Source organism: Nannospalax galili, unplaced genomic scaffold (genome assembly GCF_000622305.1).
Source record: "Nannospalax galili isolate Female #2095 unplaced genomic scaffold, S.galili_v1.0 scaffold924, whole genome shotgun sequence".
Taxonomy (NCBI): domain Eukaryota; kingdom Metazoa; phylum Chordata; class Mammalia; order Rodentia; family Spalacidae; genus Nannospalax; species Nannospalax galili.
In genome coordinates this window covers 13,437-37,875 of record NW_008350467.1, presented here as the reverse complement: position 1 = coordinate 37,875, position 24,439 = coordinate 13,437, and the positions used below count along the sequence as shown (strand labels likewise).

The following is a 24,439-nucleotide window of genomic DNA, read 5'->3' as shown; positions in this document are numbered from 1 at the left end:
TGAAATTAAGAATGCAGTAGGGCCGGGCGTGGTGGTGCACACCTTTAATCCCAGCTCTTCGGAAGCAGAGGCAGGCAGATCTCTGTGAGTTCCAGGACAGCCTGGCCTACATAGTGAGTTCCAGGCCAGCTGGGGCTACAAGGAGACCCTGTCTCAAAAAAGACAAAAAAAAAAGAAAAAAAGAAGGCAGAGGGGATGTCCGTGCTGTACAAGTAGAGGACTTGAGTGGCATGTGTGCAGCCCTGAATCTGATCCTCAGCACCAAGGAGAAGGGAAGGAGGGAAAGAAAAGGGTAAAACTAAGGGCTGGAAACAAGCACTGTTTTTCTATTCTTAAAAAAAAATCTTGGTGCTGGGCATGCTTTAATCCCAGCACTTGGGAGGCAGAGGCAGGCTGTTGTCTGTGAGTTCATGGTCTACATAGTGAGTTCCAGGCCAGCTGGGGCTACAGGGAGACCCTGTCTCAAAGAGACCAAAAAAAAAAAAAACAAAAAAAAATCTTGGTATTTGCTGTTTTCTTATTTTTAAAGTCTCTCAATGCTTAGCCATATTTTAATTCAGTTTACAAAAGTCCTTTGAGTGCTTTGATGTGTAGCTGTTTTTTTAACAGTATTCAGGAACAAGTTAATTGAGTCCTCATGTTGGAAACAATCAGCTCAGTCTCAGGTCTCTAGTTTGAGGTCAGCCTGGACTACATGAGATCCTGTCTCCCAACAGCAGTGGGCTGGAGAGATGACTCATTGGGTAAAATGCCTGCTGTGCAATCATGAGGACCTGAGTTTGGATCCCTGGCCATCACATAAAAGCTGCACATTGTGGTGCATGTCTATAACCCCAGCACTGGGAAGTGGAAACAGGTGGATGCTGAGGGCTCACAAGCTAGCCAGTCTAGCCAAAATCAAGAGCTCCAAGTTCAGTGAGAAACACAGTCTCGAGAAACAAGATGGAGAGCAACAGAGACAGACCCGTGTACGAACATCAGCCACACGCACACACAGAAGTGCTCACAGTTCTATGATGTGTCAAGTACCTCGTTTTTAAATGTAATTTTATGTGTATGAATGTTTTGCCTGAATGCATGTTAGTGTACCACATGTGTGCAGTCTTCTCAGAGGTCAGAGGAGGGCGTTGGATCCCCTTGAACTGGAGTTCTAGACAGTTGTTAGCTGTCATGTGGATGCTGGGAATCGAACCTGGGCTCTCTACAAGAGTGGCCAATGCTTTTAAAAACCATTGAGTCATTTCTCCAAACCCAAGTACCTATTTTCAAAAAATGTTTTTGTGGTGGGTATATTTAGTTCCATTTATCATTTCTTGCATGCAAAGTAGGAGAAATTGCCATTTTGTAATATGTGAAGATTGAAATAAGGTACCTAACACCTAAGGGAGGTGGGTGCTGATAAAGGACTATGAGGAAGGCTGTTGGTATGTAAAGAGTAGCTAACTCATCTCTGGATGGTGATTATGGGTGATTTTTAAAAATACTTTCTGAATTTACTTACTAAAAAGGAAATATTTTGATATCAAGAGAAAGTTAAGTAAGAATATTTATTTACTCTGCCTTTGTAGCACTAGGTATAGTCCCACAAAGATGTGTCTGGTAGATACATGGAGAGAAAAAAAGTAAATACATACTTACTCTTGAAGGTCCATAGTTTCATGTTTGTGAGGAAAAAATACTCTTTTTGCCATGATGCAGTTTGGATACTGAGAAATGAACTTTTACAGTAGTACCACTAGAGTACCATTCTCAAGAATGCTTATGTGGGGGCTAGAGAGATGATTCAGCAGTTCAAAGCACTGGCTGCTCTTGCAGAGACGAGGGTTCATTTCACACACATGGTTCTTAACAACCGTCTGTAACTCCAGTTCCAGGGGAATCCAATGTCCCTTTCTGACCTCTGCAGGGCATTGCACGACACAGGTGCACTTACAGACATGTAGGCAATACCCTCATACAGGTAAAATTAAAATAATATTTTTTTAAAAAGATGATAAGGAGCCCAACCCTAAGTAATAAAAATGACTGTTGAGAAGCCACCTCATCATAAGCACATGAATGGCTCAATGAGTAACAAACAGAAAAGCCTAAGAGGCAGAGAGATAAGATCTTCCCTCCATCTTCTACCTGAGGTTATGAAAGAAGGGTTAGGTAGATAATGTGTGTTTTTCAGGCAGATAACCTTTGACCCAAGGCCAGAGTGCCTTATGCAATTTGTATGGCTTCTACCCTAGTAAGAGTCCTCCATCTGATACCACCAGTGCTGAGCTCTGAGACCTTGGTAGCCTATGGCAGTTAGTATCCCAGCTAGAACAGCTGTGGAGTTAGTGTGTCAGTGTCTTCCCAAGCCTGCTCACAAAGGGGGCTACAGAAATGGCTAAGAGTGCCTACTGCTCTTGCAGAGAACCTCACAACCATTTGTAACTCCAGCCCTAGGAGAATCTGATATTGATGCCCCCACACATAGATAAAATTTTTTTAATTGTTTATTTTTATTTTATGTGTGTTTTGTGTGCATGTATGTGTACCACACGTGCAAATACCTGCGGAGGCCAGAAAGGGCATTGGATCCTCTGGAACTGGAGTTACAGGCTGTTGTCAGCCAGCATGTGCGTCCTGGGAACCAAACTTGGGTCCTCTGGACAAACAGCAAGTGATCTTAACTGCTGAGTCATCTCTCCAACCCCCCCAAATAAATTATTTTTTAAAACAAAATCATAGAGGAAGATAAATACAGTACAACCTGATGGGGTGGCACATCTGTAACACCAGCATTCACTAGAGGAGACTGAGGCAGGAAGATGGTGAGTTTGAGTACAGCCTGTACTGTATAATGTTCCGGGATGGCTTTTGCCATATGCAAGACCTTGTCTGGAAAAAAAAAAAAAATCCCAGAAATATTTAGCTACTTTATATAGGGTTCCCATGTTACAAAAATATGGAATAATTCCTATACATTCATTTTAAGGATGATAAAATCTGGATAGTAAGGCACATTTATAGTTCTACATTTTGAAATTGGTTACTAAGTGTTTACAACACAAATGTTAAGTATATTTTGCTGTAGTAAATGAAAACAAACGTTATAGTCACTACTTGAATTGTGGGTTTTAGTACCATTTTGGTTTTTAAAGTTATTTATTCACTTGGGCTGGTGAGGTAGCTAAGCAGTAGAATGTTTGCCTATCATACACAAGCCAATGGTTTTAGTCCCCAGGACCACAGAAAAAAAGGTTCCAGGGCTGGCGAAATGGCTCAGTAGATAAAGGCACTTGCTGTACTAGTCAGTGACCTGAGTTTGACTCCCAGAACCCATGAAAGGTGGAAGGAGAGAAACAACAGCACAGAGTTGTTCTCAGACCTCCACGTATGCACTGGCACAAGGCATGCCCACCTCCACACATAACACATGCACACACAATAATAAGTTTTCACTTGTCTGCCTATATTGTAACTTTCTTAGAGTGGGTATGTATGTTTGTAATAAGGAAAATGACATAGTATTTTGATTAAACAAAAAAATTTTAGCTAAATTAGTAGAGAAATACAATGGGGCCAGACTGTTTTGATAATTTATCTGGCTTGCTGTGAAGTCTCCTATACGTTTGTTTCCATAGAAGAGCAAGAGTCTTGTGTTATAATTCAAAGACATCTAGTTAGTGCAACAGAAGAAGAGTTATTGTCCAAAGTAGGAGGAGGGTGTGCACATTTGAATCAGTGTTTTTTACCTTCTTCCTGAGCAAGAGCCCCCAGAAATTAAACTGACTTTGAAATGTAAAGTGCAAGAATTATCTACAGCTATCTTGGTCTCAGTACTTTTCTTCGATTCTGTATATTAGAGGAGGTATCTATAAGTAGCTCCCTAGAAATGTAAGAGCGTGTGTGTGTGTGTGTGTGTGTGTGCGCGCGTGTGCGTGTGCGTGTGTGTGCGCATCTTTGCCATGACGTGTAGAGTTCAGAGAACAGCCGTGGGTGTAGTCCTCACTTTGCACCTTACTTGAGATGGGGTCTCTTTCTACTGCACTCTTTCTACCCCAGCTGGCTGGTCCTCCAGCTTCCAGGGATTCTCCTGTCCTGGAATTACAGATGTGTGCTACTGTGCTCACCTTACATGGGTTCTGGGGATTCGGACTCAGGTTTTCATGCTTGCACAGCAAGTACTTTATCCACTGACTCATCTTCCAGACTCAGAATTTCATTTTGAAAAAAAAGCTGGTCCTGACTAACATGGGGTTTTGTGTAACCTGAAGCTTTGCTGTTCACACTGATACTGACATCCTATTAACATAGTCTGAGTAAATATATGTACTACATATATGTTCTGTAGTAGTGCTGCCCCCTTTTTCTTTGTCCCTAGAAGGCTATTTCAGCTGTGTCACAATCATAAAGAACAATGCAAGCTTGATACTGGGGTCTGTTGTGTTTAGATCTGTAAGGTTGTCTGTTTTTGGTCTTCATGGGAAGTTATTCAGACCTGCCTGTTTTGCAGGACTTGGAAAAGGAAAGTGACACCCCCCTCCAGCAAGTATCTATTGAAGAAATCCTAGAAGAACAAAGGGTAGAACAGCAGACCAAACTGGAAGCTGAGAAGCTGAAAGTTCAGGCCCTTAAAGACCGGGGCCTCTCCATTCCTCGAGCAGATACTCTAGATGAGTATTAAGTCTCTGCTCAGAGGCTGTTGTCACTGAGTGAAAGTGACATCCCGGTCACCTCACACAGCCGACCAGAGACTGTCAAATTGAAATGAGATCTTTATTTTCAATTTTCAATTCTCTCACATATGCCAACATGAAGAAATCATGGGATTTTGTTTTGTTTTTTAACAAAATCATTGTATATCTTGTTTTCCTTTTATTTTTGTTTTTGACACAGTCTCCCTTATAGAGCCCTGGCTGACCTAGGACTCACTTGTATACCAGGCTGGCCTCTAAGTTGGGCTATCCTTAAGCCCCTACCTCAGAAGTGCTGGGATCACTTGTGTGCCACCACACCCAGCTTCATTGTGTAAAGAAATAGTGGTATGAACTCCTCCCCACACAGCAGTGTGGAGCAGGAATCAAGCCTTTACATTGCTTTTCTTAGCCCAAATTAGAATTTACAGAGGACTTTTCTCCGTAGACTTGTAAATAAAGAATGAATCTCAGAACTGTCATATTATTTTCCAAGTTGGAGTTGCCTCTGATTTAAAAAAAAAAAAAAAAAAAAAAAACCTACTGCAAAAGGTATGAGTAGTCCACGTGCCAGGATTTTCCTGCTGTCACAGTTCCAAGTAGCTGGTTGCTCATGAAGGCATATTTCATGTCGGTGTCTTGCTGGTCCTCCCCTCTCCCCTTTTCATGTGTGTATCTCTTGTGCTTGAAAGTTTCAAGCCTGAGCAGGGAGTTTTCAGTTACATTTTCCAGGAACTGGTTACAACAGAAGCCTCATGTTTAGAAAACTACTCCTGCTTTACCCACAGCCATCCCAAACCAATTTCCCATGAGAAAGAGCATCTTTTCTTCCTCCAGTCGCTTGTTCTCTGCATCTTCCGTTAATTTAACTAGGTTTCCAAGTCCTTTACATTGAGTTTTGAGCCTCTTTTGCTCAGATCATTACAAAAAAACCCCACAAATGTTATAGTGATTACTGATTCATAATGACACCACTTGTTTACTTGACTTTTGAAGAGTAATGATTACATAGTAACAGACTACGTTTAAAACTGGCTTAGTAGACAAGGGACTGAACATAGAAAGTGGCACATTGGGATTGAAGGAGATCAGTGTCCTCTCTGGTTCTCAGTAATTTTAACTAATTATTCCAGAGGTTTGTTGGACAAAGATGCCCTTTTCTTTCATGAGGTATGTGTAAATTATTCTATGCTGCAGCATTAAATACACTTAATTCACGTCGCTCATGGTTTTAAAACTATAAACCTATAAGCTATTTGATATGTTAATTCATTATTGGATTGGTTTTGCAAGTAACCTATGAAGAAGTAGTTGTCCTTGGGTTGAGGATGTAGCTCAGTAGCAAAGGACTTGCTTAGAATGTGCAAGGCCCTGGGGGAAGGGCCTGCGGGAAGAGTCCATATGTGCCATACCTGAATACCAAAAGATACTTTGTTCAGGGTCAGCAGAATGCAATGTTTGCTTTTTTGAGCCCCACTGTTTCAGAATATGTGACACCTTCCAAGAACTGTAGGTCACTATCGTTATCTTTTCAATGTTCACCAAACAATTCTGTGTAATCAGACACAAGTTCTAAGTCGGAAAAGGGACCTTCTTGCTACTTCAATCTGGATTCTGCATTTGCAGTGTGTGGTGTCTGATTTGTATCATGCAGCAGAATTGGACCTAAAGGCGAAACTCTAGTCTGTTTGCTTCCTTCCTCTTATTCCCCAGACTTGCTCTCAGCCACTCCTCCCTGCGCACATACTGTGACCTGGTGCTTTCCCCACAGGCCACTGTGGGTGCCCTTCATTATACTGCAGGAACAATTCCACTTCTACTGGAAGTTTCTACCAAATGGGATGCCCATGAGACTGCTTTCAGAGGAGAAAAATAAGATCTGCCAAAGCCCCACTTCTGGCCATCAGTTCTTATTTCTCCCTAGGCACTTGGCCTGAAATTGCTATCCACTATTTAAACCACAATATCTCCTACCTGTCTACTCTGGTTAACTTTTTAGAAAATTATTTTTATCTGTATGAGTGCATTGCCTGGATACATATAAGTACCCCCACATTGTGCAGTGCCCACTAAGGCTAAGGGCATTGAATCCTCTGGAACTGGAGTTTTCAACATCATTAGCTGCCATGTGGATACCGGGAACCAAACCTGGGTCCTTTGTAAGAACAGCCAGCGCTCTTAACCGCTAAGCCATCTCTCTAGCCCCAACTCTTCTAATACATCTTTTTATTTAAAAAAGTTTTGAGTGCCAGCTGTGGTGACCCACACCTTTAATCCTAGCACTTGAGAGGCAGAGGCAGGTAGCCTGGTCTACATACTGAGTTCCAAGACAGCTGGGGCTACAGGAAGACCCTGTCTAAAACCGCCCCCAAAAGAAAAACAACTTGAGACAGGTGTGGTGGGTGGCACATGCCTTTAATCCCAGCACTTGGGAGGCAGAGGCAGGCCAGTCTCTGTGAGATCCAGGCCAGCTGGGACTACAGACAGACCCTGTCCCCAAAAAAACAAAATTTAAAAATTTTTATGTATACGAGTGTTTTGCCTACACATTTGTAAGTGCATCAGTGCCGCCTGGAACTGGAGTTATGGATGGTTGTTAGCCACCATGTGGTTGCTAGGAACTGAACCAAGGCCCCCTGGAAGAGCAACTAGTAGTCTTAATTGCCAAGCCATCTCCAGCCCCCTTCTGGTTTTTCTGTTTGTTTTTGTTTTGTTTTGTTTTGTTTTGAGCTAGGATCTCACTAAGAAGACCAGGCTGGCCTCAAACTCAGCAAAAATCCACTTGCCTCTGCTGGGATTAGAGGTGTGGGATTAGAGGTGCTGGGATTAGAGGTGTGCAGCACCATGCCCAACACCTGATTACCTTCTGACAGGCCTTGGATACTTGGTAGAATTAAATATCTTCATACTAACCACTGTGGAGGATTCTTAGGGAAGCCACCTGAGTAAGGAATTCCACCTGAGTAAGGAAGATTAGAGTGGGAGGCTCAGGAAGAACACAGTACAGACAGCAGAGGGGTAGATGGGCAGGTGCAGTGGGTCTGAAGAGAGTGATATGGTTAGGTGTGGTCAGAACTGTAACCCTAGTACTCAGGAGGTTGAAGCAGTGGGATTGCTGTGAGTTTGAGTCCAGCCTGGGCTGCACAGAAAAATCCTGCCTCAAAAGAATGTGGTGCTAGAGAGATGACTCATTGGTTAGGAGCACTGGCTGCTCTCGCAGAGGACCAGGGTTGGTTCCCAGCACCCACATGACAGCTGACAGCTGTCCCTAACTCCAGTTGAGGGGATCCTTCTAGCTTTCGTGGGCAGTCCATGACACAGGTGCACTTACATGCATGTAGGCAAAACACTCGTACATACTAAAATTTAAAATTTTTAAAGAATAATGTGACTACTGTGGGCAGCTTTCAACTTCTAATCCCAGATCCATGTGCCAGATTGATGGTAACACTGCACAGCTCAAAAAGTGGGCACCAGAAACGATGGAAACAAAATGCTATGGAAGCAGCAATTAAGGGAACACTTCTCATCCCCGTGCACGCACACACACACCTACAGTATCCAGCCAGCGAGATGGCTCAGTGGGTCAAGGCACCTTCAATCCTGAAGACATGCGTTCCATCTTGCAGACCCACATGGTAGGAGAGAATTGACTCCAGCAAGTTATTCTCTGAACACAAGTGTGACCTGACACGCCTTTCCCTATTCCCCACCCCAACACACACTTTAAACGTACAGTATGTGCATGTGTGACCATTTTCTTACCTTTCATGGGGTTTACTCAGCTGGGTGAGAGGGCATACACTGTAACAGCACTGGAAAGATGGAGGCAGCCTGAGCTGACAGGACAACTGTGTGGTCAAAGGACAACAGGAGTTGGTTCTCTCCAGCATGTGGATCTCAGTGATTGAAAGCAGGTCTTTGAGCTTAGTGGCAGGCATCTTTACCCACTGAGCCATCTCACCAGCCCTAATTATTTTTGAGACAGGGTTTCACTCTAGTCTGGCTGGCCTAGAATTCATTGTATAGCACAGACTGGCCTAGAATTCACAACAATCCTTCTGTCTCAGCTTCCTGAATGCTGAGATTACAAGCATGAACCATCATACCTGGCAAGAACTAATTTTTAAATTGGAATGCAATACAAAATAGAGTATATCATGTGTAATAAAAGGTTGCATGTAAAACTTACATGTATGTTGACACTGAGAATATAAAGTACATTTGTTCCTGGGGTGACACAAACACTTAAAAAACAGTCTGGTTTTTTTATATGTCCATTATAATTAGGAAAGAAAAAAATATACAGACTTTTTTTTTGGTCTTTCTGAGACAAGGTCTCCCTGTAGCCCCAGCTATCCTGGAACTCACTGTGTAGACCAGGCTGGCCTTGAACTCACCAAGATCCATCTGCCTCTGCCTCCCGAGTGCTGCGATTAAAGGCGTGTGCTATCACGCCTGGCTCATTTTCTTATTTTAAATTTCAACCCTGAAGAGTACCTTTACCCTTGTCTGGGATAGAGTTGAATTTGTCAGTTTAGAATACCCTTCCCCCAGATAACAACTCCATGGATACGCTCATGATCTTCTTATCGCTACTCAAATTTCACCTTCCTTAAATACCTTTAGAATATTATCTCTAGGACTGGATGGGTAGCTCAGCAGGGGAACACTTGCCTAGCATGCTCAAGGTCCTCAGCATTCTGAGGAGGAGCCTCAAAAATCCTACCCCCACCTATTTCCTATACAGCTTTATCTTTCACCCTAGCAACCATCACTATCTGACATAAATGTTCATTATTTCCCATGGCCCCCTCCCCACTCTGGGACTAGAGAGATGGCTCAGAGGTTAAGAGCACTTGCTGCACCCACATGGTGGTACACAACTGTCTATAACCCCAGTTCCAGAGAATCTGACGCCCTCTTCTGGCCTCAACAGGCATTGCACACACATGCACATATGTACATACATGAAAGTAAAATGCCAAAACATCAAAAATTATTTTTAAAAGTGCTATTTATGGCATAATACATGCCTATATTACAAGCTCTTGAGAGGCTGAGACTGGAGGATTAGAAATTGAGGACCATCCTCTGCTGCACAGTGAGCTTGAGGCCAGCCTGTGTTACATGAGGCCCTGTCTCAAACTTAAGTAAATAAAAGCATGGGATTTCTGTCTGATTTGCTCATGTATCCCTAATACATAGAATGATGCTTGGAATGTGTTATGTTTCAGTTATAACTGTTGAAGGCTAGATGGACAAGTGGCCAGACTTATGGACAGGAGGTGGATGAATATGCACACACAGTGAGTTCAAGCTAAGACACTTTAGGATCCAGTAGGGCAGCAAAGGGTGAGGACAGCTGGAGTCCACTGAGCAATCAGAATGGAGTGATTACGTAGCGATCCTGAAGCAAACGTGAAGGTGCCCTGCTGTTGGGGGCAGCCGTGACTGTAGGTCACTGATCTCGGGTAAGGAATTTGGAGATGATTTGTGTAAAAGTGTATGGGAAAACCACAGAGAAACAAGGGGTTAGAGGGGGCGATAAAGCCCTTGTCAGAGATGCTGAAGTAGAGTCTTAAGCCCTGTTTCACTGCCTTCCAGGAGAAGCTGGGCTGCAGGGCCCATCCTCACCTTATGTAGCACCACTCCAGAGAGCCCTTTTCTAGTGGAAGCAAGAGATACTCCCTGGGAGCTTGACTTTCCCAGTTAAGCAGATCACCAAATGGCCTGGGATCAAAGGTAAGTTTTAGGCTAGGTGTAGTTTGTGCCTGTATCTCCAAACTACCAGAAGCTGAGGCAGGAAGATCACTTGAGTCCACAAGGTCAAGACCAGCCTGGACATAGTGAACTCCCAGCTTTAAATAAGGAAACTTTATTCCCATTTGTCTCTGAAGAAGCTGGAGCACACACCTAGGTCTGACCCCATGCCCGGTTCTGCTGGGTGCTTTTCTTTCCTCCTGTGTCACGTTACTGCTCTGCCTCCTTCTTGCAGCCCCCCATTCTTGACCCCCACCACCTCCTGCTCACACTCACCCCCACCACCACACTCCCACCCCCACTCTCCTGACTCTAGCTGCCCAGCAGCGATTGCTGCCACTTCGTCCAGTCACAGAGGAGGAAGTGGCCTCGAGTGCTCTTGCCTTGGAAACAGAATTAAGTGGTTTGTCACAGTTAACCAATTTGATCCCTGGGACCCACATGGTGGAAGGAGAGAACCTACTCCAGCAATTTCCCCTCTGACCTCCACAAGACAGTGTGACATATCTGTACTCACCCACATACATACATACGTACATAATTGAGACATAACTGTACCCACTCACATATATACATACATAATTTTTAAATGTGGGGAGAAGAGATTTTGAGGGTTCGGCAGCATAACCAAGAACTTAAACTGGACTGCCTCATTTTGAAGCCTGGCTCCTTCCAGCTCCACAAACTTGGTCAAGTTGGCAGCTCCCCAATGCCTCACTTCCTCATGCGTAAAATAGGGGCAGAAATATTGACTGCTTGGGTTGTTGCAAAGGATTGAATGAGTTGGTGTGTGTGGTGAGTTTCGAATAGTGCCTGACACAGGGTGCTCAGTGCCTGCTGAGTCCCCAGGATTTGCTAGTTTGTAATGTTGTCATGGGATATACTGCACCCTCAGTGAGCTTACATTTACCTCCTTTATAAGGATACTGTGAAACAATGGTGAACAGCGGAATTAAGAAGTGGAAGTGCTGAATTAAGTGAAATGTACTATAAAAGGGATAAACCCATAACTGTCTCAAGCCCAGCGAAATCTTTCCCCCTTGGTTTGCCTTAGTGCTCAGACCTTCCAGTCTTCTAATACTAAATAAGCATGGCCTTGCATATAGGCCAGGGTTCACCCTAGCCTCCAGGCTAGTCACCCTTAAGGATGAAAGAGGAGGGCTGGAGAGATGGCTCAGTGGTTAAGAACAGTGGTTGTTCTTGCAGAAGACCCGTGTTTGAATCCCAGCACCCACAGGCAGCTAACATCTGTCCGTAACTCTAGTTCCAGGGGATCTGGCAGCCTTTTCTGTCCTCTGCGGGCATTGCACAACACAGATGCACTTACCTACATGCAAGCAATACATGCACACACATAAAAATAATTTAAAAAAAAATGAGGAATTGGCAAGATGGTTCAGCAGTTAAGGGCACTTGCTGCTCTTCCAGAGGACCAAAGTTTGATTTCCAGCTCCATTGGGATCCACAACCTCTAGCCTCCAAGGGCATCCACTATTACATGCACATGCTTAAAAATAATCTTATTTTTTTTTTGAGCCGGGCGTGGTGGTGCATGCCTGTAGTTCTAACACTTGGGAGGCAGAGGCAGATAGATCTCTGTGAGTTCAAGGCCAGCCTGGTCTACATAGTGAGTTCCAGGACAGCTGAGGCTACAGGGAGACCCTGTCTCAAAAAAAAAAAAAAAAAAAAGTTTTGTTTTTTTTTAAAAGATGGGCCAGGTGTGGTGGTGCACACCTTTGATCCCAGAATTCAGGAAGCAGAGGCAGGCAGATCTCTGAGTTCGAGGCCAGCCTGGTATACATAGTGAGTTCCAGACCAACTATAGCTACATAGTGAGACCCTGTCTCAAAAAGCCCCCCCCCAAAAAAATACTAGAAAAAATTTTTTTAAAGAGAGGAAAACCAGGATCTGCTGAGAATCTACAAAGTGTCAGCCTCTATGCTTTTCTAGTATTAACATACATTCAGAGTCTCTTACTTCTAGAGCACTGTGCTAAGAATTGGGATTTGAAAACCAATAAAGTCCTAGAGTTCATGTAAAGTTGCATTTTTACACTGTGCTATGATCTCCCAACTCCTCATACCATCCTGAAGCCTTCCAGAGCACTCTTCCTTTCCCTCCATCCTCTGCATGTTTATTTTCACATGTAGCTTCTGTGTTTATTATGTAAAACAAGGGGAACTTGACAATAGTCATTATCACAAACATGCATCAAGGGGATGGGGAAGAAGGCCGAAGGCCAGGCATAGTACACATTCTTGTAATCCTAGCACTGGGGCAGGAGGATTGCAAGTTCTGAGGCTAGCCTAGGAAGGGAAAGAGGGAAGGAAGGTGATAGACAAAGAGGGGAAGAGAAACAGGCAGACTGATGACTGACAACTGACTGACTGTGGTAGACTTCATGCACACTTGCTGAGGAGGAAATCCAGGGTGAGAATTTGTGGAATGCAGAGACTAAGAAACCGAGAAACTTATCTTGGGGGATATTGATGTTGCCTCCTTGAGACCTTAGAATCATATTGAGAGGATTAAGAAAATATCCCTCTTTTATATTTAAAAAAAAAAGGAGTGGCTGTCAATCATGAAGTGCTGGAAACCTGTGCTATCCCCACATGGCCAGGTTAGTACCCCACAGGAGGGTGCTCTTCCACCTGAGCCTCAGCCTCTGGGAGAGACTTTATCCCACCTTTCCCACTCTGACCTCTGCTTCTCTCCCAGTACACCCTACAAGTACCCCACCACCCTCACAGCCACACTGAACAAGTGCCCCCAGAGCCTTTTTCCATGCTATGTATGGTGTTGGCTTTTTGCTCTACTCAAACACCTTCATTCCTCCCTTTGATCATTTCCAACCTCCATCAGAAACCCAGCTAACACCTCTCCCTCCTCCCCCCTCCCCCCCTCCTCCACCACAGTGGATCTAGTGGTGTAGGTGTATAAGCCATATACTCAGGAGACTGAGCAGGATGGCAAGCTGAAGACCTAAGCTAGAGTGAGTTCAAGGCCCACTTTGGTACCTTAGTAAGACCCTGTCTCAGAATGAAAAAGCTGGGGAATGGGAAAAGGCTCCATGGTAGAGCACTTGCCTCGACTGTGTAAAGCTCTCATAGCAGCCCTCTCCCTTGCCCCTGGGTGCTCTATGTTCTGCAATTCAAACTAAACCCTTTTGCCTGTCCATTAGGGTCCCCATGGTCACATCATGGAATCATAATTGTAGAGTTACACAGTGGAGATATTCACTGTTGGATAGTTGAGTGAATGAGTGGACTCTTCCACCTTTTCTGCTCCAAAGCCTTCCCCCCTCCCCGTGCCCCTGCCCTGGCCTGCCATATCCATCTGGTGTCCTTCCCTGTAGGCTGTGCCCTAATCAAAAAGCAAAACCAGATTTGAACAACGTCCAGAATCCAAGAATTTCCCAGACGTCTCTTTACTGTCCTGCTCAAAGGGACAGCAAGAGTTAAATAGTTCTTCAGCAGCCTGGAAAGAATGAGAGGACGCAAGCCTTGGCACTGGGGGAGGTCATCCAACACTCCCTCCCTGCATCCGTGGCAGCCTCTGACATCAGCGACAGCTGTATTGCCTCAGTGCTCCTGTCTGCCCACACAACGCCCTCCTTCTTCTGAATGCCACAGTTCTCCACAGGATGGCAATAGCAGGGCCTTGAACATTATCTGGAATGGCCTGTCCCACACAACCCCATCCCGATCCCCACCACCTTCCCTGAGGGAAGGCACACGTGTTCCTGAGGCTGCACGTGCTCTGAGCAATGGGTAGGGAGAGCTGGAGGTGCCAGCAAACCTGTGCCTTTCCTTTGAGACAGGCCTGAGCACGGGCTGCAGATAAACAAGAAGCTCTCGTCTTCCCTGGGAGTCACCGAGGGTTGGAAGCAGTACCTACAAGCCACATTCCTGAGCCAGAGGTGTGCAATAACCCTTGCTCCTTCCTCAAGTGTGGTTCAACAGCGTAAGAGACCACTTTGGAAGGTCGCTGAGTGCAAGAGCCAGCAGCAGGGTTAGTGCCCTGAGGAGTCAGTGCTCCTCTGTCTGTTGGGAAGTAATTCCACAGAAAAAGCTAGGCTAGGCGTAGTGGTGCACGCCTGTCATTCCAGCACAGAGATGGAAGCAGAAGGATCAGGAATTTAAAGCCAGTCGCAGCTACATAGCAAGTTTGAGGCCAGCCCAGAATAAATAGACCCTGTCTTAAAACAGTCCCATAGAAGAGACAAGAGAGCACATACAAATCAAGTGCTGGGTTACACTTCTCCAGGGGTACTGACTGAGAGGGTTCGCATCAGGGATAAATTATTGGGAGGCTGGGTGATCAAAAAGGAAAAGTGAAGTGGCCACAGTGGGCCTTGAGACCAGACCAGGTATCTCTAGGCAGTTGTTCTCAGGACCTCTCACACAGCTTTTGCAGGGCTGAAATGTGGGACTAGCTTGTATTGTTCCAGACATATCCTGTCTCCAAACAGATCCTGCCCTTTCATCCAGTTACCTGGAGGGAGATAAGGAGAGCAGTAATAGGATACCCAACCTAGATACTGGGGACAGGGCAAATCTAGAGAATCTACTGGAAATATTTTTGCCAGGTGAATTTGGCTTAAAGCAGCCTCAACGTGTTTTTTTCAACTCTTAAAGCTTATTTTATTTTATTTTATATTTTTTTGGTCTTTTTGAGACAGGATCTCCCTGTAGCCCCAGCTGTCCTGTAACTCAATATGTAGACCATGCTGACCTTGAACTCACAGAGATCCACCTGCCTGAGTGCTGGCATTAAAGGCATGCGCCATCACGCCCGGCTTATTTTTTGTGTCAGTGTGTGTGTTTGCATGTGAGTGCAGCTTAAGGACAGAGGCATCGATTCCCCCAGGAGCTATAGTCACAGGTGGTTGTGAGTTACCTGATGTAGTTGGCTGGGAACTGAACTCAGATCCTCTGGAAGAGCGCAACAAGTGCTCTTGAGCCGTCTTCCCAGCCCCCTTTAAGAGTTCTTGACAGAGCAGTGCCAGGGCCTGGGGCTTTTTTCCCTGCCTGAGTGTATCTGGGACCAACCAACTGGGCGATTCACAGGCCTCATGCGTCTCTGCTCAGCATTACAGGGCTTCCAGGCTGTAGAGAATGAGGTAATACCCCAATAATCTCTTTCTAGGTTTTCTGCTGGCCCAGCCTCTGCTGCATGAGGAAAGGGTAAGGAAGGATGTGGGTATGGCCTAGGCCCAGGTTATGCTTTGGAAGCTTATGGGAGAGTCATTCTAGACCCAGCAGAGATCCCCTAAAAGGAGAACTCATAATGGGGCTTTGGCAACGGTGGTGTGTATCAAAGGGTGAACAAATAAATGAACAGTTGAACTTACAAGGTGCCTAGGGGACCACAGGTGAAACCATGGACAGCCAGCCAAGTGACAGGATATTGCCTAGCCCTGCCACTAGCTGCTATTCAACCTCAAGCCAGTCATTTTACCCTCTAGACTTCTTTCATCTGTAAGATAGGCCTGATGGCCCCAGCAGTTTTAACTACTCATCTCTTTGGCTCTCTTACCCTGGTTCACTCTCTTGGCCAGTGTTTTTTTTTTTTGTAATATTTTATTTTTAAAAGTTTTACATGTATTCGTGTATTGCCTGCATGTAGGTAAGTGCACCCATGTCGTGCAATGCTCACGGAGGTCAGAAGAGGCTGTCAGATCCCCTGGGACAGGAGTTACAGTTGTTAGCTGCCATATGGGTGCTGGGATTCGAACCCAGGTCTTCTGCAAGAACAACCAGTGTTCTTAACCGCTGAGCCATCTCTCCAGCCCTGGCCAGTGTTTCTTGAAGTACAATGGTAGCCCACTGCAATCACTAAGCATCTTAGCAAATGCAAGTTTCTGAGCCTTAATTCTAGACCTGCTGACTCTGGACCTTGAGGACAGGGCTTAATGTCTACATTTAAAACTTTTGAGAAGCTGTGTGCCCTCTGCTAAACTGCTGCATCTCAGTGTCTACTGCTTTCCCCTCACCTGCTGAATCTGGCCCTCTCCACTCCCTTTTACGCACTCCACCCCCTCCCCCGATGGCCAGCGCAGCAGTGTGAGGTAATCACTCCATCCTTGACCCTCTGCACAGTGACTGATGGTTTTTTTTTATCTCCCAGTGATGATGCACAGCCTTCTGCTGCAGGCATTTAAGGCACCAAGCACGATTCAGGTCACAGCTGCAGGACCCAGAGGTGGACCTTGAGAAGCTCGGGAAGAGCCAACAGGCCATCCTTGAGAGCAGAGGTAAGAGCAGCAGCAGCACATCTGCAGGGAAGCATGCTCCTCGCCACATTTAAGCTGTGTGCTGGGAGCTCCTACAGACACATGCGCAACATGAAAGGTGAGTCTGGGCCGTGGAAGTGCTTCCGGGAACCTTCAGACAGTGTGGTTTTGTGGGAGATCCTTGAGGGGGGCAGGCCAGTTGTGCCTTTTACTGGGTGAGCCTGGGTAAGTCTTTTTCCCTCTGGACTTCAGTTTTCCACAGAAAAATTGGGCTGGGTGCTAAGATGCCTATGTCCCACCCAGATTCTGTAATTTCTAGTCTCCACTCGAAGGCTGCAGCCGTACTGGAGCTTGTCTTGACTTTGCCTTCCTTTTGGATTGGACAAGACCTGGGACAAGGGTCCCAGGCAAGTCTTGCCCACGGGGGTAGGAGAAGCAAGCTTCGACTCCAAGAAGCAGTGCTGCAAGCCTAAGACACTGCCCTTACTTAGGGAAGAAGGCACAGGAAGATGGGGAGCAGGACAGCAGAAGACAGAGAATATGGGTGGGGAGTCTGGTTAGTGTGTAGCCAAGAAGCAGAATGTGGCGGTGGGGAAACCTTAGGAAGCAGACAGGGCTTTGCCTACTCAAAATTCAGTGGCTCAGTGAGTGGCACTCTCATGTGAAGGACCCCAGCTGCTCGCACATACACATTCCTCAGGGGTTTCTTGTACTCTGCTAGACTGGTATTTTTCTAGTTAACAAATCCAGTAGGCGCTGCCAAAACTCTACATCCAGGTAGAGTCAGGTCTAACCTGATCACCCCCATTTCCAAGACAGAAGGCAGATTTCTAGGCCCTGGAAGTGCTAGGGGAAGTTGACCAAGCACTGAACTAGGAGTTAGAGACCTGGCCCTAGTTCAGGTCTCAGCTCGGAATCTTTGTGTTCCTGAGCTAGTCCTTTGCCTTTCCAAGCCAGTTTGCTCATCTGTGATGAGCCCCTCTCTAAGAGGCTTTCCAGCTCCTTGGCAAAACTTTCCTTCCTTTCCTGCAGGGCTGAGGCACCAAGCTGTGCTGGCCATTGGCCAGGAACTGAACCGGAGAGCACTGGGAGACACCAGTCCTGGATGGATCAGCCAGGTTCGGCGTAGGAGCTCTCTGCTTGGTAAATTCTGGGGCTTCTGAATTTCTGCCAATGGGGGGTTCTCGGGTGCACCATTGCTCATGAGCCCATATCCCCTGCCTGTGGTTACCTAAGTCTCATGTCTGTCTAACCTGACTCACAGGTAGTAGTACCCTATGGCTTTGATATGGGCTCTTATGAGGGCTGAGCATATCCAGAGAGCAAAGGGAGGTAGGCCAGGTCACTGGAAGGATGTGCTTTCTCTTTTACAGGTTCTCAGGTGGAAGAGACACTCTACAGCGACCAGGAGCTGTCCTATATCCAGCAAGGAGAGGTGGCGATGCAGAAGGCGTTGGGCATCCTCAGCAGCCAGGAGGGCTGGAAGAAGGAGAACCAGCAGGTAAGGGTGGTTGTGGAGAAACCTGCAGCTACCGACCGTCCCCCGACATGCTCAAGGCTAGCTGCTGTGTTTGCTCTGGCAGCCAGATGCCTTGAAAACCATGCTAAGAACATATTTTCAGATAACCCTCTTGCTCCCTAAGACTTGGGAACTATTCCTGATTTTTAAAAATATTTTATGTGTATGCATGTAGGTAAGTGCACCCATGTCATGCAATGCCCACAGAGGACAGAAGAGGCTGCCGGATCCCCCGGAACTGGAGTTACAGACAGTTGTTAGCTGCCATGTGGGTGCTGGGATTCAAACCTGGGTCTTCTGCAAGAACAGTGTTCTTAACTGCTGAGCCATCTCTCCAGCCCAAGAAACACTATTCCTGATTTTTAGTTACCCTCCAAATGCACTGTAAACCCACCAAGCAGAAACCATGCAATGTGGAACCCACATGTATTAGAGGCCGTATCACCCAGTGTGGCCATCCCCACAGTGCCAGAGTACATTCTGTACTGTTCAGCCCACCTGCAGATGAGCCTACAGTTAGTGTGGGGTCACCTTGCTACAGAGCTGGAGCAGAGTACAAAGGCAGCCCAGTACTATCTGGGGCCCTGCTTTGAATGTTGTACCCTCACTGGAACCTAGTAACAAGACTTTAATGTTAAAGTGAGTGCCTCTATTATTAGATCCACTTTGGTGACCTTCAGCAAAAGCTTACCCGCCATCCATTACCCAAAGTTCAAATAAAACATCTTGCTGCTCAACTTCTCACAGTAACAGAGATAATAGACTAATAATTAAGGTGCTAAGAGACCTGGGATCCAGGCTCAACACTGCTCTTTGCTAAGGGTCCCTGGGCAAATCATTGACTCTCTCTGGCCCTAGGTGCTGGGATTAAAGGCGTGTGTCACCACACCCGGCCTTGGACTTCCTTCTGTTGGTCCCTTTCTTAGTATTGTCTAGACCTAGGACAGGAATAATTTTCTCTAACTTCAACCATGTTTCTCCCTGACAGGGGAATGGGGATGAAGTACTAAGTAAGGTAGTCCCAGATGTGGGCAAGGTATTCCGCTTGGAGGTGGTGGTAGACCAGCCCATGGACAGACTCTATGAAGAACTTGTGGAACGCATGGAGGCAGTGGGGGAGTGGAACCCAAATGTCAAGGAGATCAAGGTGAGGAAAGCCCAGGTGTGGCCTGCAGGGACCCAGAGAATGCAGTCCGGTAGGCAGGCCAAAGGCATCCCGCGCATCCTCTTTTCTCCTTGTATTAGGTCCTACAGAAGATTGGAAAAGACACAGTCATCACCCATGAGCTGGCTGCAGGAGCAGCAGGAAACCTGGTGGGGCCCCGGGACTTCGTGAGTGTGCGTTGTACCAAGCGCCGAGGTTCCACCTGTGTGTTGGCAGGCATGGCCACACATTTTGGGGAGATGCCAGAGCAAAAAGGTGTCATCAGGTAATGCTGGCAGCGGTCTCAAAACCCCAGGACCGTGGGCCTGTGCCCCACTGTGTGATACTCTGAATCCCTACCTCCAAGAAACCAATCCTTGGTCCCACCCACAGCCTGTTTTTACAAGATTCTGATTTCCCAAAGTAGGGGTGGCATACCAGAGTGGCCCACTTCAGCAGCAACAAAGATCAGGTTTATTCTGGCCTTTCCTGGTACTTTAAGAATTAATTATTTTCCAAAGCAAGGAGCAGGCCTGAGGTCCAGGTTCTCCAGTACAGCAGTGCTGGTGATTACAATAGTGAAGTAACCCTAACCCCTCACAACACCTGGGTTTCCTAAGGGCTTCAACCACTATTCAGCCTTTCCTTGACCTCCTTGTGGTTTAACAACTGGGGTATAACAAGAGGCCTCTGGCTATAACCAGATGAGCTGGTAGCTATGCCAACTGTTAAATGGTACTCTTGGTAAAGGGTACTTCCTGAAGAAACAAGAGACGAGGTTTTCTAGAAATGTGGAATATAACTAGTTACATTGAGAACTCTCATTTGTCTTCCTGACTTGATTCTCTTCATTTGCCAGAGCTGAACATGGTCCCACTTGCATGGTGCTTCATCCGCTGGCTGGAAATCCCTCAAAGACTAAACTCACGTGGCTGCTCAGTATTGACCTCAAGGTGAGGTGCAGGCGGGAAATAGCCCTGGGTGGGTGGTAGTGAGAAAAATAGGTCCTTGTCCCTCCCATAAAAGAGAAGGAATCCTTTCATTTTTTTTCTTGATTTTTAAAGCTTTATTATTTTTGTATGAGTATGTGAGTACATCACATGTATGTGTGAATGTAGGTGCTCACATGCCACAGTGCACATGTAGAGGTCAGAGAAAAACTGTGGTGTTGGCTCTCTCCTTCCACCTTTACATGGGTCTTGGGGATTGAACTCAGGCTGTCAGGCTTGTGATGCACTTTTATACCAAGCCGTGTCGCCAGCCTTCGTTTTGCATTTTGATAGATTCATAGGCTGTCCTATCATCTTGGAATCCTGCAGTGGCTCTCTTACCTCACAGATCAAATTTCTGGTCTAAAAAGCTAGGTATGGTGGTACAGATCTGTAATTCCAGTTTTTAGAGGCAGAGGTGGGAAGATTACAAGTTTGAAGCCATCCTATGCTTCATAGCAAGTTTCAACTCAGCCTGAGTTACACAGTGAGACCATTAAACAAATTCAGCTTACTTACACACTTACACACACACACACACACAAATTATCACCATTTAGAAGGTAATCTTAGAATCCTCACCCCTTAACTCCCAAGACAGGGTCTCCCTGAAGCCCAGCTGGCCTGAATTCCCTGTGTATACTAGACTGCCCTGGATCTCACAGAGATCTATCTGCCTCTGCCTCCCCAAGTGCTGGGATCAAAGGCATGCACCACTATGCCTGGCAGGAATCCTATCTTGATAGCAAATCCTTGTGGTTTTGACTCTGTCTTACAATAGAACAGAAGTTTGCACCTATAAACAAAGTAGGAAGCCAAGCCTGAGGCAGCCTTGCCTCTGTCCATGCAGAGCAGAACACCACCACATGATAGTCAAATGCTCTACCTTCTTCTCCAGGGGTGGCTGCCAAAGACCATCATCAACCAGGTCTTATCACAGACCCAGATGGATTTTGCCAACTACCTGCGCAAGCGACTAGAGTCCAGCCCTGCCTTGGAAGCCCAGTGTTAGGCCAACCTGCTATTCCTGACTATACCTGCTACACGGGCTTGCATGCTGTCAGCAAATTCCTGCAGGAGGCCTGCAAGTCTGTTTAAGATCTTCATCTACTGACAATGGGAGGGTTGTAGTTTGATTCTAGGACTGACTGGTAAAAAATTTAATGCCAAGAAAATAGAGATAAGGCCCTCAGAGGAAGAGATTCTAATTTCTCTCACTGATTTTTTTTTTGGTCTTTTTGAGACAGGTCTCTCTGTAGCCCCAGCTGTCCTGGAACTCACTATGTAGACCAGGCTGGCCTTGAACTCACAGAGATTCACCTGCTTCTGCCTCCCGAGTGCTGGGATTAAAGGCCCAAACCACCACACCCATCTCCCTCACTGATTGAGCTGTGGAATGAAAACTAAGATTTGTTAAACTTTTTTGGGCCCTTACACTTACATAGCAACCTAAGAACCCTATTAAAAATGCTAGTGGCACACCTGACATGGTGGCACACTTTTAATCCCAGCGCTCAGGAGGCAGAGGCAGGTGGACTTCGGAGTTGTAGGCCAGTTTGGGCTACACAGTGAGACCGTCTTTTTTTTTTTTTTTTTTTTTTTTTTAAAAAAAGGCTAGTGGCTGACATGACAAGCCTTGAGGACCCAGAACTGTTGCCTAAAGGCAATGTGTACAAAGCAGGGTCTTACCTAGAATGTGACCTTCTGTCCCTCTGCAGAAGGCCCAGGGCTACACCGAGAACAAGCAACTCGTCTTCCCTGAGTGTATATTCCAAGTTTTCTCTAAGAAGAAATATAAAACTAGTTATTACACTGGCTTTCTTATTGATTCCATCAGCACCAGTCAGAATAAAGAATCATCAGACAAAAACTTCAGTCTCTGCTTGTCTCAAAGTCCTACTCTTTAAAGATATCAGTAGATTACAACTTTGTAGTGGAGGAGTTCTGGAACAAGTCTGTGAGTTGAACCAAATCTCTTAGCTCATTAAAGGAATGAAACTACTGGAGGTTTACATCATTCAGTTGTTTAGAATCTGTTTCCAAAATCTTGCCAAAAATTCATTTTCACAGTAAGTACAACCCTAAAATTAGTTCTTAAAGAACTAGTCAAGCATGGTGGCTTGACAGCGGCATTCTCAACTTGCAGAGTCTGAGGTAGGTGAATTGCTGTAAGTTCCAGGGCAGCCTGGATTACAGTGAGACCTTGTCTCAGAATAAACCAACCCCCCCGCCCCCCCAAAACCCCACAACTTTTCATAAGTGGCATTTAATAGCCCCCCAAATCTGGGTATAATGGGATTTTCATTTGCCTAATTAAAAGGATAATGCCAAATAAGAGAGCTTGACCAGTATTGCTAAAGTGAATATTATTTATGGAATCAGGAGTCAACATTATACGGGTATCAACCTGTCTACCAACTTTGTTTGAAAAGGTTAAAATATTGTCACTTGGAAAGAGGAAGTCACTAGATTCTAAATTCTGCTTTCCAGGATTCAGAGAAGTTATTCTTTAAAGATATAAACTGGGGGACCAGCAAGTTGGCTCAGTGGTTAAAAGCACTTGCCACCAAGCCGGAGGACCAGAGTTCGAACCCTGGAACCCACATAAAGATGGAAGGAGAAAACTGACTACAAAATTACCCACAAACTTACACACATGTGCCATGGCACCAGTGCCCACACTCAGAATACACAAACAATAAAGTCTTTAATAGGATTCCTTTGCTGAGTGTGTTAAGGATGGAAAAAAAAATTACTATTTGAAGCTTTTCCACTCTATTTTTTATATAAATTTACATGTGGGCATGCGTGTGCCACAGCATGTATGTAAAGGTCAGAGGACAGCTCGCAGACATTGGTTCTCTCCCTCCACCCTGTAGGTCCTGGGGCTCAAACTCAGGCTGTCAGGCTTGGCAGCAAGGACTTTTACCAGTTGAGCTATGCTGCTGGTCCATTATTTTGTCCTTTCTAGTGGTGACACTGGTATTTATTGAAGTAGTAAAATCTAACAACTGATATTATGTTATTCTGATTGTGTCTCAGTCTACTCTTGACACAGATGAGTGTTGCTCATCCAGGAACTGCAGGGTGAGGGAGGACAGTTAGAGAAGTGTTTCTATGATAGTCATTGCTCAGGATCAGCTGAGAAAACAGTCATTTGCTCAGATACCATAAAGCAACAAGCATGCTGGTTTTGAGTACAGCGAACACTGCTATTTTAAACTGGACTCTAGTTTCCTCCTTCCAACCATGTAGTTGTTTCGTGTTGAAGATTTTATGCATTTGTTTCATTTTACATTTGAATAAAGGTTGTCAATGGTGACCTGGTTATAGGAACCTACAGATGGATATTATTTTAATCTTCTTTTGAGTGAACCTCATTAATTCATGCACGTCTAAGCCTGCACTTTTTCAGCTGGTTTTTAGTTTTGTTCTTTTAAGACAGCCTCACTGGATGTGGTACCACACCACCTTTAATCCCAGCACTTGGGAGGCAGAGGCAGACTGTGGATCCCTGAGTTGTAAAGGACAGCATGATCTACATGGGGAGTTCTAGGCCATCCAGGGCTAGCGTGAGACCATGTCCAAAAAATACACCTTTAATCCTAACATTTGGGAGGCAGAGGCAGAGGCAGGCGGATCTCTGGGAATTGAAGCCAGCTGGGGCTACATCGTGGAGACCCTGTTTCAAAAAGACCCCCCCAAAAAGGACATCTCACTCTGTAGCCCAAGCTGGCTGAGAGCTCATGTCAACCCTCCTGCCACAGCCTCCTGAGTGCTGGGATTAAGTGTGACCCATCACAACCAGCCCTCTTTTTCTTTTGAACACAAAGTAAATTAATGTTTTGGGGACTCTCAACATTATGAATGCCGAATATACAAACATCTAGCTTTGTAATTTAGGCGGGACTGTAGGTATACAACTTGTATGTGCTTACTTAATACTCCCAAGAATTTACCTCAAGCTTCTAAATAACATCCTCTTTTGGGAGTCCTTCAAACTCTTAACTCACTTTATAACCAGGCCTCTTTTTTTTTTTATTTTTTTGAGACAGGGTCCCCCTGTAGCTCCAGCTGCCTGGAACTTGCTCTGTAGACCAGGCTGGTCTGGAACTCAGG

At 45.6% G+C, this 24,439-nt stretch overlaps 2 protein-coding genes and 1 long non-coding RNA gene across 5 annotated transcripts in view; 2 read left to right on the top strand and 1 right to left on the bottom strand.

Annotated features, from left to right (window-relative positions):
• Lsm1 (LSM1 homolog, mRNA degradation associated) overlaps positions 1 to 5,152 on the top strand; it is a 13,939-nt gene extending 8,787 nt beyond the window's left edge. Inside the window, exon 4 of the mRNA XM_008847754.2 lies at positions 4,490 to 5,152. Within this exon, the coding sequence (XP_008845976.1) occupies positions 4,490 to 4,660 (171 nt within the window). The 3' untranslated portion in view covers positions 4,661 to 5,152. The remainder of the gene's footprint in view (positions 1 to 4,489) is intronic.
• Star (steroidogenic acute regulatory protein) overlaps positions 1 to 21,914 on the top strand; it is a 23,116-nt gene extending 1,202 nt beyond the window's left edge. The window contains exons 2-10 of one of the 3 annotated variants that reach the window (XM_029570777.1): positions 10,278 to 10,415; positions 15,582 to 15,619; positions 16,563 to 16,786; positions 17,701 to 17,811; positions 18,042 to 18,169; positions 19,176 to 19,334; positions 19,433 to 19,617; positions 20,191 to 20,284; positions 21,219 to 21,914. In XM_029570777.1, coding sequence (XP_029426637.1) covers positions 16,723 to 16,786; positions 17,701 to 17,811; positions 18,042 to 18,169; positions 19,176 to 19,334; positions 19,433 to 19,617; positions 20,191 to 20,284; positions 21,219 to 21,332 — 855 coding nt within the window. In that variant the 5' untranslated portion in view covers positions 10,278 to 10,415; positions 15,582 to 15,619; positions 16,563 to 16,722 and the 3' untranslated portion in view covers positions 21,333 to 21,914. Of the gene's footprint in view, positions 1 to 10,277; positions 10,416 to 15,581; positions 15,620 to 16,562; positions 17,812 to 18,041; positions 18,170 to 19,175; positions 19,335 to 19,432; positions 19,618 to 20,190; positions 20,285 to 21,218 lie in introns of all 3 variants that reach the window. The other 2 variants (XM_017801848.2, XM_029570778.1) reach the window with 2 other exon arrangements.
• Positions 18,011 to 24,439, bottom strand: LOC115072834. The gene is made up of 2 exons (XR_003851845.1): positions 22,010 to 24,439; positions 18,011 to 18,147 (listed from the first exon to the last, which is right to left on the bottom strand). It is a non-coding gene; the product is annotated as an uncharacterized LOC115072834 (long non-coding RNA).